The 11,123-nt window shown below is 39.8% G+C and overlaps 1 protein-coding gene across 3 annotated transcripts in view; it reads right to left on the bottom strand.

Annotated features, from left to right (window-relative positions):
• Positions 1 to 6,333: 6,333 nt before the first annotated feature.
• Positions 6,334 to 11,123, bottom strand: part of slc36a1 (solute carrier family 36 member 1) — a 51,099-nt gene continuing 46,309 nt past the window's right edge. For 2 of the 3 annotated variants that reach the window (XM_074674546.1, XM_074674548.1), the window contains exon 12: positions 6,335 to 9,624. In XM_074674546.1, the coding sequence (XP_074530647.1) occupies positions 9,347 to 9,624 (278 nt within the window). In that variant the 3' untranslated portion in view covers positions 6,335 to 9,346. Of the gene's footprint in view, positions 9,625 to 11,123 lie in introns of all 3 variants that reach the window. The other variant, XM_074674549.1, reaches the window with a different exon arrangement.

The raw sequence follows: 11,123 nt of genomic DNA, 5'->3' as shown, positions 1-11,123 counted from the left end.
AAGTTTGTCTGGAGCCCTGGTGTCATCTCATTCAGATGAAGCAAGGAATGCTTGCATGCTAGGCTATGCTACGTCTTTGCTACAGACTACACTTCACTTCGCTATTTTCTGATATTACTGCACATTCTTTTGAACTCACCAGAACAACCTACCACCTCTGCGACACGATCCCAGGCAACATTTTTTGTTGACATTGTTTTGTTGGTCAGGGTAGCCCAAAAGGCGGACATTAAAAAGCATAGGACGAGCCTGAACACACTTTATAAGCTTTTTGGTATGCATGACGGAACTAGGAACCAAAGTTACATGTGTTGTTCTGTAGGGCCTGCTCCGTCGAAGGACATCTCTACTCTGCATCTTAGCTAGTTACCATAATGTTTAATGAGGCTCAACTTCTCATTTGGTGCAGCTTTTGACGCTTTAGCCACTTTTGCCGCTTTTGCCGCTTTTGCCGCTTTTGCCGCTTTTGCCGCTTTTGCCGCTTTTGCCGCTTTTGCCTCTTTGGATGTGAACGCACAGTTAGACCTAATACTTTTATTCATTACACTAGAAAGAACATAATATAGCTTAATATGTGTAAATGAAATATTTTGTACCAGGCTATAAACATGTTAATTCATGGTTTAAATATGGAGTTTTTTGAATGAATGTGTATGCGGCTTCCAGGCTTTTTGGGACCAGCTTCAAGTGGACATCTGCAGTATTGCAGTTTCAAGCATTTTATGGACAATGTCATGTTATTCATTATGCATCAAAAGGTAATTGGAATTACTAAAAACAACCAAATGTATACTTCTATCTGCCAACAACACCCATAGGATAAACATTTTTAAACAATTTTCTATATAATGAAACTTTAATATATCCAGGGCTTACATGTGTTCCCTGAAATAGTTAACGTGGCTGGGGTGTCATGTGTACACAATTTGAGTAAACACAACTACATGAGCACACAGGGACTCTCGGTGTCTCATATCAGGTCAGTGTGTGCAGTCGCCTCAGGCGCCGTAGTGTGAGCATGAATGGAGGTTACAACAAATTAGAATGAGAAGAATAGGTTTCATCACAGTGTTTATACGCCTCTTCATGCAGACAATAATAAGCAAATAAAAGGAAGTCATTTCAGGGAGAAAGGAGAAAGGAAACTATTCTCAGTTGCGAGGTCAACAGAAGACAGATGTGATACTGTGAGTCATAACACTGTCACCCTGCATTCTTTGTGGATCGTGACTTCTCCGTTGAACACTAATGAGGTTATGTACAAAATAACCTCCCATTAAAACTGTTTTTGGCTCATATAGCTGAAAGACTGCTGAGATTAAACTCTGCTCAAGAGATTTCAACTTGATACAAGATGCATTCTCTGTTAAATGTGAAATATTCTCTACACATTATTCTTTTCAAACCACTCAAGACAAAGAGGTAAAGTTTTAAGGACAAATCTAACTAACAGCTAATCTAAATTCCCTGCTGTGCTTCTATGACTTGAACTCAGTGCAGAATCTGATGCCATTGATATATTCCTTATGTTATATATTCCTAGACTGATATCAAAGGGAACTTTTTTGTTAAGGCTCGTTATCCATTTCAAAGAGTTTCTATAACTTAAACGAATAGTTTGTGGTTTACAAAGTGGGGTTGTATGAGGTCCTTGAGAATCAGCTTGACCCCTTGCAGCAGAACCAGAACGGATGCTTGGCTATGAGGTGCAATGGATGGGTTTGCTCTTTCATTCATTCATCAAAAAAGTCATCAAAAAAAAAAAAAAGGATGGGCAGGATGTAAATGGGATGCCAAAAGCCCCAGCTGTTAAATAACAGCATGATGCCGAAGAAGAAAAACACGAGACAGTAAACAAAGAGCATAGATGGAAGACATGCAGCATTTTGTCCTCGCTGTGATTGGCATGTAGCTCTTTGATACAAAGTGAAATCAAGCTTTGTTTCAGACAAGTCTGTGTGCCGCCAAGAGAAATGCAGCCGCTGTCATGGGGTAAGTGACAATTCTTTTGACCAATCAACAGTCTGCAGTGCTGTAGTTCCACCTTCCGAGAGCAGATTGATTTGGTCTGGCACCTATACGAAAGGGTCCCAAAAAGTGGGACAGCTCGGTTATTTGGAGATCAGTCCCAGGAAAAGTCAGTGGAAACGGCATGAAATGTGCGCTGCACCAAGATGAACCGAACCGGTCTGCTTGGTGGAAATGCAATATATATTGAGTTTTGAATAGTTTTGAAGCTCATTTTCACACCATCATATAACTACCAAAGTGTAATTTTAATTAAACTGACATTTTAAATGTGGAAAAAAAAACAGTTTGGGGTTCCTCAGGGCTCAAACCTAAGCCCTCTGTATCTTTAAATCTTTTGCCTTCTGATCAAAACAACTGATGTGTTGAGCATAATTTTAACCTCTGGGCTAATGATCCACAGCTTTCTGTATCTATATTAAACTAAAAATTGATTTCCCCAAATGAGTTTTGTTTTCTGATCCTTGAAGTCTTGAAGTTCTTAGTACAAATTCTACAACTTGTGTTTGTTGATTGCTTCTTAATTTAATAATTCAACATCCTTCCTAGCGTCTCTTCACTGGCACTTTACTTTAAAAAAGCAGTTTTTCCCACAATGTATCCCCATTGAATACTCCATTCTCACTGAGCAGTGCTCCTGTATGGCTGTAAAAAAAAGACATTGGTAGGCTGTAACTCTTGATCTTATTGTGGCTCTGTCTGCTTGCTGGTCTTATACAATCACATTCATTAGACTCTGAACACAAAGCTGATCTTTCGTTTCCTACATTGAATCAGGGCTTGTTCCTCAAATCTCATACTTCCCCATTATTGTTAAAAATCTTTGAAGAGGGGCTCCCAGCCTCAATTATCCCCAAAGTTGAACACTTACAATCTATGCAAGTTTAGCTGACTACAACCACTGCATTTCTCTAACATAGCTTGTTTTTGTTTCCCACAAGCCCCCAAGCTTAGCGTGTTCTCTCTCAGCATCTCTCCCACTTGTCTTTTTCACTCAGGCTCCCTGTGCTGAAGGAAGTCCTGGGACCTTTCTCTGTCTCCACTGCCTGCTGGTCTCATCCTGATGCTGATGTGGAGCTTAATCTCTGAGGAGATACAGCCTCTCCTGTTTTGCATGGCCTGTCTTTTTTCCATGTGTTAAGGTGGATGTCAAGTGGCCATTATAGAGAATTAATTTGAACATCTTTTGTGATGTTCAGAAGCTGTATTTCCATAAGGCTGTCTTCCAACCTTGGAGTAATACCCTTCCTACATTCCCCTTTCTGTGCTTTCTTTCATTGTTTCCTCCATTCAAAAGTCCTTCAGGGATTTTCTTTATTTTCAAATAAAAAGCTTAAAGAGTGTTGCTGCTGTACAAACTATAAACCCTCTGAGGTAAATTTTCATTTTGGCCTTAACTTGCCTTAAGTGGTGAAAAAGCTGCCAGACCTTTCCAGTAATGTCTCAGAGAGTAACTTTCATCATTTTAAAATTCCTAACACTCAATATAAATTGGATTTTTTTTAAACCAATACGAAGCTAAATGTGTGCACATACACAGTCTATAATGACCAGCTCATCTAATATTCATGGTGCTGTTGTCGGAATACAACGGTCTGCATTAGTAACCCCCCTGTTCCCACTCGGGTTAATGAAATTCCATCTCTGGCTGACCGTAAGTGCAGCGTGGAGCTTCACGGCGGGGAAAATTAACCCCAACGGACCCTTTTTCTCTCCTTCCCGATCCATTCGGCCTCCCTCTCATTTGTATCAATTAGGCAGCAAACAGGATTACTCGGACTGCTTGTGCAACCAGTGTTGAAAAGCATTTGCACATAAGGGACACCGAAAGCAGCTGGGCCTCGGGGCTCCAGATCTCTAATGTGGCTTGGATTTACATTCTGCAGAGCACCAACAAAACAAATGAGAAACTCAAAACTGACAGCAAGGTCCTTGAAGTATTTTTTTCCCCTACTGATCAGTTACATTTGGTATTGACAGCAAACATATACATGTACATTTATATTCACATTGAACGCAGATTCTTGCATTTCATTCACATTTTCAGTGTCATTGATGCTTTTGAGGCATCAAGACATTCACAACGAGGAATGGTTGCACTGAAATGACGTGGGCTGTTTCAAAAGCTCAGTGGCCTTTTTATAGAGAAAATCAATTATAAGTCTGACTGGTTAAAATAATTGGAAACACTGAATTCAGGAAGAAGTCAGAGCCAATTAATTCTCAAAAACCATCCTTCAGTCTGTTAACCAACGTGTTAACCTCAGGGGATGAAAATGTATGGGTACAAGCCTCTGCAACACGGGGACCTGCAGTTTTCTGCCAGAAAACGTGAAAAATTATTAAACAATGGGACACTTCACGAGTGTAAAATTAATGAAGAACTGTAAAGCCAGTTGATGAATATCTCAAAGGGGGCATTAAGACCTTTAATGTGAGTCCAGACTGACCTTGTGGGGTTTCAGTGCTCTGATATATTATTTGAGGCTGGTTTGGGTTTGGCTAAGAGGACATATAGCTAAGAGGAATCATTAAACCCATTTCATGACCTGTAACATAACTGCCCCACTGTAAGGGGATAATTGCACTGATACTGTGCCTCATATATGACGTCTAGTTGGTGCCAGTGATGTAATAATGTCAGTAATAAAAACCACCATAAAGCGTGACCCCCAGGGATGGGCATCTGCTCATCAGGGCAAGGGCAAAGTGAGACTTTGTGTCCATTACAAACTTTCATGACCAAACTCGTTACCCTTATTGATCTAAACGATGCCAACTTTTTATTTTATCTGTGAACACGTTTTGAATGTAAACTTAAAAGTCTGGGTAATCTTTGCCTGCTGGATAATCTGGGGATTTGGTACCAGCATATGAATAGGCTCTCTCCCCATGGTTCAACACACAAACACACAATGCAAAAGTCTAGTTTGGCAGACAACTATAAAAAGGCTAAAAGGTGGGGTCTGCAGGAGTTTTCGTTACTTGTTAGTAAACACAAATTCAAACTGGCTTCCTCCTCTTTGGCTCAGTGTCAGAGGCAGTGGACGCCCACAGCCTCTGACCGTGATTGCATGGACTCATTCACTTGCCCAGCAACCACCTGCAGCATCGCGCTTCTTCGTGGGAGAGAGTCAAGAGCAGTGCACCTGACTTGGCATGTTAGCTCAAGCTAAGTAGAAGCTCAGTAGAAAGTCAAGCTGCTCCCCAAGTGCCCCAAAGTGAGTGAAAGTTGAGCCAAGCTTCACCCTCATTTAGTAAAAAGCTTTATCTATTTGGTGTTTCATTCAACTTTGGTAGTGTTTTTCTTGCTCCGTGCTACGTCCACTATCGTAGCTTCTCAGGATAGCTTCTTCCACACGCTAATCAACATGCAAAGTCGCTTGCGCAGTAGTAGCTCTGTGATTGGCTGCTGTAACCAAGCTAGCTTTCCGCCCAGAAATGTCCTGATACAACCAAAACATCAACATACAGGCAGAAGAGGGGGTTCGAGGCAGACAGAGATACTGACTCACCTGTGCAGAGGCCCATACAAGATGATTTAGCAGGATTATTCCATTTTTTTTATAGAAAATCCCGCAGACTACCTTTAACCTTTGTCAATATGCTTTATCAACATACCCTCTCCTTATAAAGAAATCCCAGCAAAGTCCATCTACTTGGATCAATACCTGTGCTCAAAGCCAGATCCCAGATTATGTACAGTGTCACTTACCCTAAAAGCTGAAAGTTAGAATTCATCTGGCGCTGGTCCTGGAGAGTACGTCATCAAACTTGCTCAGTGTTTCTTGCTAAAAGTGTAAAAAGAAAGTGAATCTAGACACAGGTCTTGTAGTACAACAGAAATATCCTTACTGTGGCTGCTTTGACTTAAAGGTGAGTGAAAATGGCAGCTAACTTCTCAAGCATCATGACCTAACAAATCAGACACCCCTTCTCTACCCTGAACAGTGAACCTTAACTTTATATGTTCAATAAAGATGTAAACACATATAATTGTCTGTCACAGTTTAAGCGGTTCATGTTTGTCTATTTGTGACTTAAATGGAGAAATCCTGGTCGTTCCAAAGGGTTCACATACTTTTTTGCAAATGTATTATACAGCCTAACTGCACTAAAAGTTGCTCTCAAAATAAAAGCATAACATGCACTGAGAGTAGAATGCCATTACAAGCCATCCATTGTCTTTACCATCAGATGAAAATGCTGTGAAAAGTCACAGGTACTAGAAAATCAGCACAAAAAAGGACAAAGACAATCATATTGCATGACGGAGGTCGGAGATCTGATAAAATATTCAGGTACAAATCAAAGAGCCACAAAGTTCAAAGTAAATAGAGGCAAAGTCAGCCACTAATGGAGGGAACAAAAAGAATTACTTGGCAGCCAAACAGTGAATGACAAATGGATGATTCCATTTATTCTGATAATCAAACAGAGATATAAAAGCCTGCTGAAATGAAAATGTGTATTCTTTCAAAGTAGGTTATCTAAAAAAAAAGTCTCTCCTTATCAGAGTTATCGTACAGTTAATAAAACAACAGTCCAGCTGAAGGATGATGTCTTGAGCTCTATTCTTACTTCCTGGTTACGTGGTCAAACTAAAAAACTTAAAAGACTTGGTGAAGTGTTGCTTGGGTTATTGTTAGTGGGAGCCCCGAAGAAAGTGCAGGAATAAAAGTAGTCTTTTTGGGGTCGCTGCACGTCATCATCATCATCTTCAGTTTCATTCAAAGTCTCCAGAAGCAATTTTTTTAAAACTTCTCATTCAAACTGTTATAGTACATTAGCACATGTGACAGGGGATAAATGTTATTGTTATTGAGACAGAGATTAAACAGTTTTTTACGCATGTGCAGACATTAACAAGTGAACACACGTACACAGCAAATGTGTATATAAGCCCACAAAATGACTCTAGTGAGGCTCAAAGCTGTCTTCACTTACAAATTTGTTTTGATAAATATCAGAATTTGATGTGGCAGACCAAAACCAAAAGAAGTTTTTACTGCCACAGAAACACTGAGGACACAACAGTACAGAAGCTTTAAAGTGAACCTACAGTACATGGTGGTCTTCACACTGAAGCAGATGAATGGTGTACAGTTCATGAATAGAATACCTACAGTCTTTAATTAAAGTTATATTCTTATATTATATACATTTTACAATATGGTACATGCAGAGCCTCTCATTATTTAAACTAAAATACCAAAGTAAGGTGAAAGTCTACTAAAAAAGCATGCTGTTGAATATTACAAAAAATGTTCAAATAAACCCAACCATTAATTTAGTAATATATTAAAACATAAAAACACATTAAAAAAAGATTCAGATCAAAAAAATAAAAGTTTTGAAGAGAAAAGATGTCCGACGTCCCCTGACAAAAACACAGTGTCATTACATTTCCAACATTTCTAGGTTGTTAATTCGTTTTATTTAATTTTTCATTTTGGTTTGAGGTTGAGTATCCAAGATATTGTCGCTTGTAATTGTGCTTTTTGGTTTTCTCATTGGATCATTTTTTCAGATTTATGGATAGTGGGGGAGCACTTTTGTACTGTGCCTGAAATTACTCTCAAAACTAACAGGAAATAGACAAATTAAAGTGCCGAAAAATTTCTGAATAGAGCAATTATTTGTTCCGATGTCTGGATTGGAGTCAATCTGCGGCGGTTTAAGCGAAAATAGCCTAGCTTCCAGGCTAGCTCTGCATTAGTTTCTCCACTAAGAAGCCTAGAGAAATACACCTACTACTAAAAATACACCCCCACCTGATAAAAAGGAATGTTGTCTCATATACACTGGGTTTAAAGACCCAGGTTTGTATTGAAGGACATTATGGAACTATGACTTTTATAATAACACTTATAATACATCTCTGTTAAAGTATTTGGCGATTTTGCTGTATATAGGAGCTTTTTTAATTATTTGATCATGAGGATCCGCAGCTCTAAATTACACCTGAATCATGACATGGAGACTGAATTTGTTGTGTATTTTGTATACATCTGCGGCATTCCAAACAGTTGTAATACTTAGGCACAAAAACAGACAATGTGACTATAACTATCATTTAACACCCGGTTTTATGAATTTTTTGGAGCCAAAAATTCACATATTAGACTCCAAGTTGTTATCATCAGATTGTGTTTAGAACCATGAAATAAAGATCTCATTATTATAACTTTTCCCTTTGATTAATTTAACTTACTAAGTCTATAATAAATGTTTCTGAAAACACTATGTGCATGCTTACACACTGCTAGAGTGAACGCTGACGACACACTTCAATTATCCACCTCTTCCTCCATGGCTCTGCGTCTTAAATACATTAAGAAACCTTTAGAAATAAAAACAGTTTTTGTATTGTGATAAACTGGTATCCAAGTTAATAAAACGTAGCAGTTATTTGTAAAATATTGAGCTTGGTATCCATGTATAGACAAAGTTAGATTCTACGATTTAAAGTAAGTGCCTACTCTAAAGAACAGCAGTATGTGAGAATCAAGCAATTAGATGATAGTGCAAGGCTGTATTTCAAGTTGTTGATCACGTGTTGAAACTAGGCGGCAAATAAATGCATCTGAAGCGCTTGTTGATGATGAGCAGCAGGATTAAATGTGTAAAGTAGGATTGAATAGAAAAAGTTTATGTCTTAGAGAACTCAATACTCTCAGTCATTCCAAACTCTAAGCATTTGGATACTCAACCCTTTTTTGTTCTACGTATAGATAAAAAAATATCTGTCTCTTTCTGCTTTTACAGGTCAGCTACAGTTCCTTGACTTTAAGTTTATGTTGTGTTTTGTTTACTTTAAAGTAGTGCGCCATTTCACTCAATAAGGCATAAATCAAAGTGCAACAAATTATTCATCTAAAGGAGATGGTTGGTCAAACTCTGAACACTCTACAGGAAAAGCTGGTTGGGATAAAGGCTACGAGTCAACACTTCTTCAAGAACAGCGTCTAATATGGACTTTTCAACTCAGGATCAATACCAGTTTGTGAGGTAGTTTGATTTTATCTGACCCAAATGTTGAACACGTCAATGTTCTCAGTCTGTCAATTGATATATTACCTCAAAAAATCCCTCTGTAAATCATTTGAAAGAGTCTCCTGCCTGAAGGAATGATGTTTTCATTTCATCGCACTAAATAACGTTGCTTAAAAACATATGCTAGAATAATCCTAAAATGGCCACAACATCCAACAGCAGCAAATCAAATAAAGAAATAATAAAAAATGTGCCCTAAAAAAATGTGTAATCAGTGGCGTGGGTGTATCAACATCCACTTGCCAACAGTCACTCCTCCTCATCACTGCACCAGGTATGTAGAAAACGTCTCCTCTGTGAGTTTGAGTCCGTTCCGCTGAATGATTTGCTCGATGGCGATGTAGGTTCCCGCGAGGAACCCGACAAAACCAATGACACTGATGATGATGTTCTTGATGGTCACTAGAGGTGAGAGGCCCTCTGTGTGAAAAGTTATAATCTGGAGCACTGGGGGAAAGATCAGCGCCAGGAAACTGCTGCTGACCGAGCCCACCAATGAGATGACCAAGTCCAGTTCTGGGATGAGGATGGCGAGAGCACCTGGAAGAAGACAAAAGAGAGAGATGAGTCGTGGGCCATGGACTGTATGAAACAAGCCACTCTAAAGCCAAACAGCCAGAAATTGATCTTAACGGTGCCAACTTTTTTATCTGTGAACACGTTTTGAATGTAAACTTAAAAGTCTGGGTAAGCTTTGCCTGCTGGATTATGGGGGGATTTGGTACCAGCAAATGAATAAAGCTCTCTCCCAATGGTTCAACAAACAGACAATACAAAAGTCTAGTTTGGCAGACAACTATAAGAAAGCTTAAAGGTGGGGTCTGCAGGAGTTTTTGTTACTTGTTAGTAAACACAAATTCAAAGTGGCTTCCTCCTCTTTGGCTCAGTGTCAGAGGCAGTGGACGCCCACAGCCTCTGACCGTGATTACATGGACTCATTCACTTGCACAGCAACCACCTGCAGCATTGCGCTTCTTCGTGGGAGAGACTCAAGAGCAGTGCACCTGACTTGGCATGTTAGCTCAAGCTAAGTAGAAGCTCAGTAGAAAGTCAAGCTGCTCCCCAAGTGCCCCAAAGTGAGTGAAAGTAGAGCCAAGCTTTACCCTCATTTATTAAAAAGCTTTATCTGTTTGGTGTTTCATTCAACTTTGGTAGTGTTTTTCTTGCTCCGTGCTACGTCCACTATCGTAGCTTCTCAGGATAGCTTCTTCCACACACTAATCAACATGCAAAGTCACTTGCGCACTGGTCGCTCTGTGATTGGCTGATGTAACCACGCTAACTTTACGCCCAGAAACGTCCCGATACAACTAAAACATTGACACACAGGCAGGAGGGGGGTTGAGGCAGACAGAGATACTGACACACATGTACAGAGGTCCATAGGAGACCAGATTTATTTCTGGTCTGTCTCCGCACCGTCACGGCAACAGATCAGACAGGTTTCCATCCAGGTCAATATCAACTCGCAGCATATGTACAACAAGCCTATTTTTGCCAGATACAGAAGCAGTGATTTTTCAATTTACTGAAGGGCAGATCGAGCGGGTCAGGAAACTATGCACACAAACCCACTAAAAGAGCCATTGACTACAAAATTAAGGAACCCGTGTCAAAAACAGATCATAATTAGCTTGATTACAACAACAACAAACCAACATAATTACCAGGAGTCAACAGGTTTAAGGTCTTACTGCCCAAAAAAAGAATGATGGGAGGTCAATTAATGGAGTGGGGAGGACCGGATCCCTGGCTGCCTTGTGTCCTGGAAGTTGCCAGACTGAACACAGAGGCGCTTATTTCTTGCAGGCAGAGAAATGGAGGGGAGACAGTCCTCCAGCCACCAGTGAGCAGTAACAAGGCACCCAGCTCACAAGTTATTTCAGAAATATTTTTGAAATTTTTGAGACTTGATGCTGCTACTCCAGTGCCCTTGACTGTCTGTGGTGATGTCTCACACATACCATCTCAAAACCCTCACTCTCTGGATACTGTATCATGGAGCTTCAAGGTTCACCACAGTTATTAAGGCAGTAACT

Source organism: Halichoeres trimaculatus, unplaced genomic scaffold (genome assembly GCF_033239565.1).
Source record: "Halichoeres trimaculatus isolate MK-OKI-2021-1 unplaced genomic scaffold, fHalTri1.1 fHalTri1_scaffold_7, whole genome shotgun sequence".
NCBI classification, from domain to species: Eukaryota; Metazoa; Chordata; class Actinopteri; order Labriformes; family Labridae; genus Halichoeres; species Halichoeres trimaculatus.
This window is presented reverse-complemented; position numbering and strand designations above follow the sequence as displayed.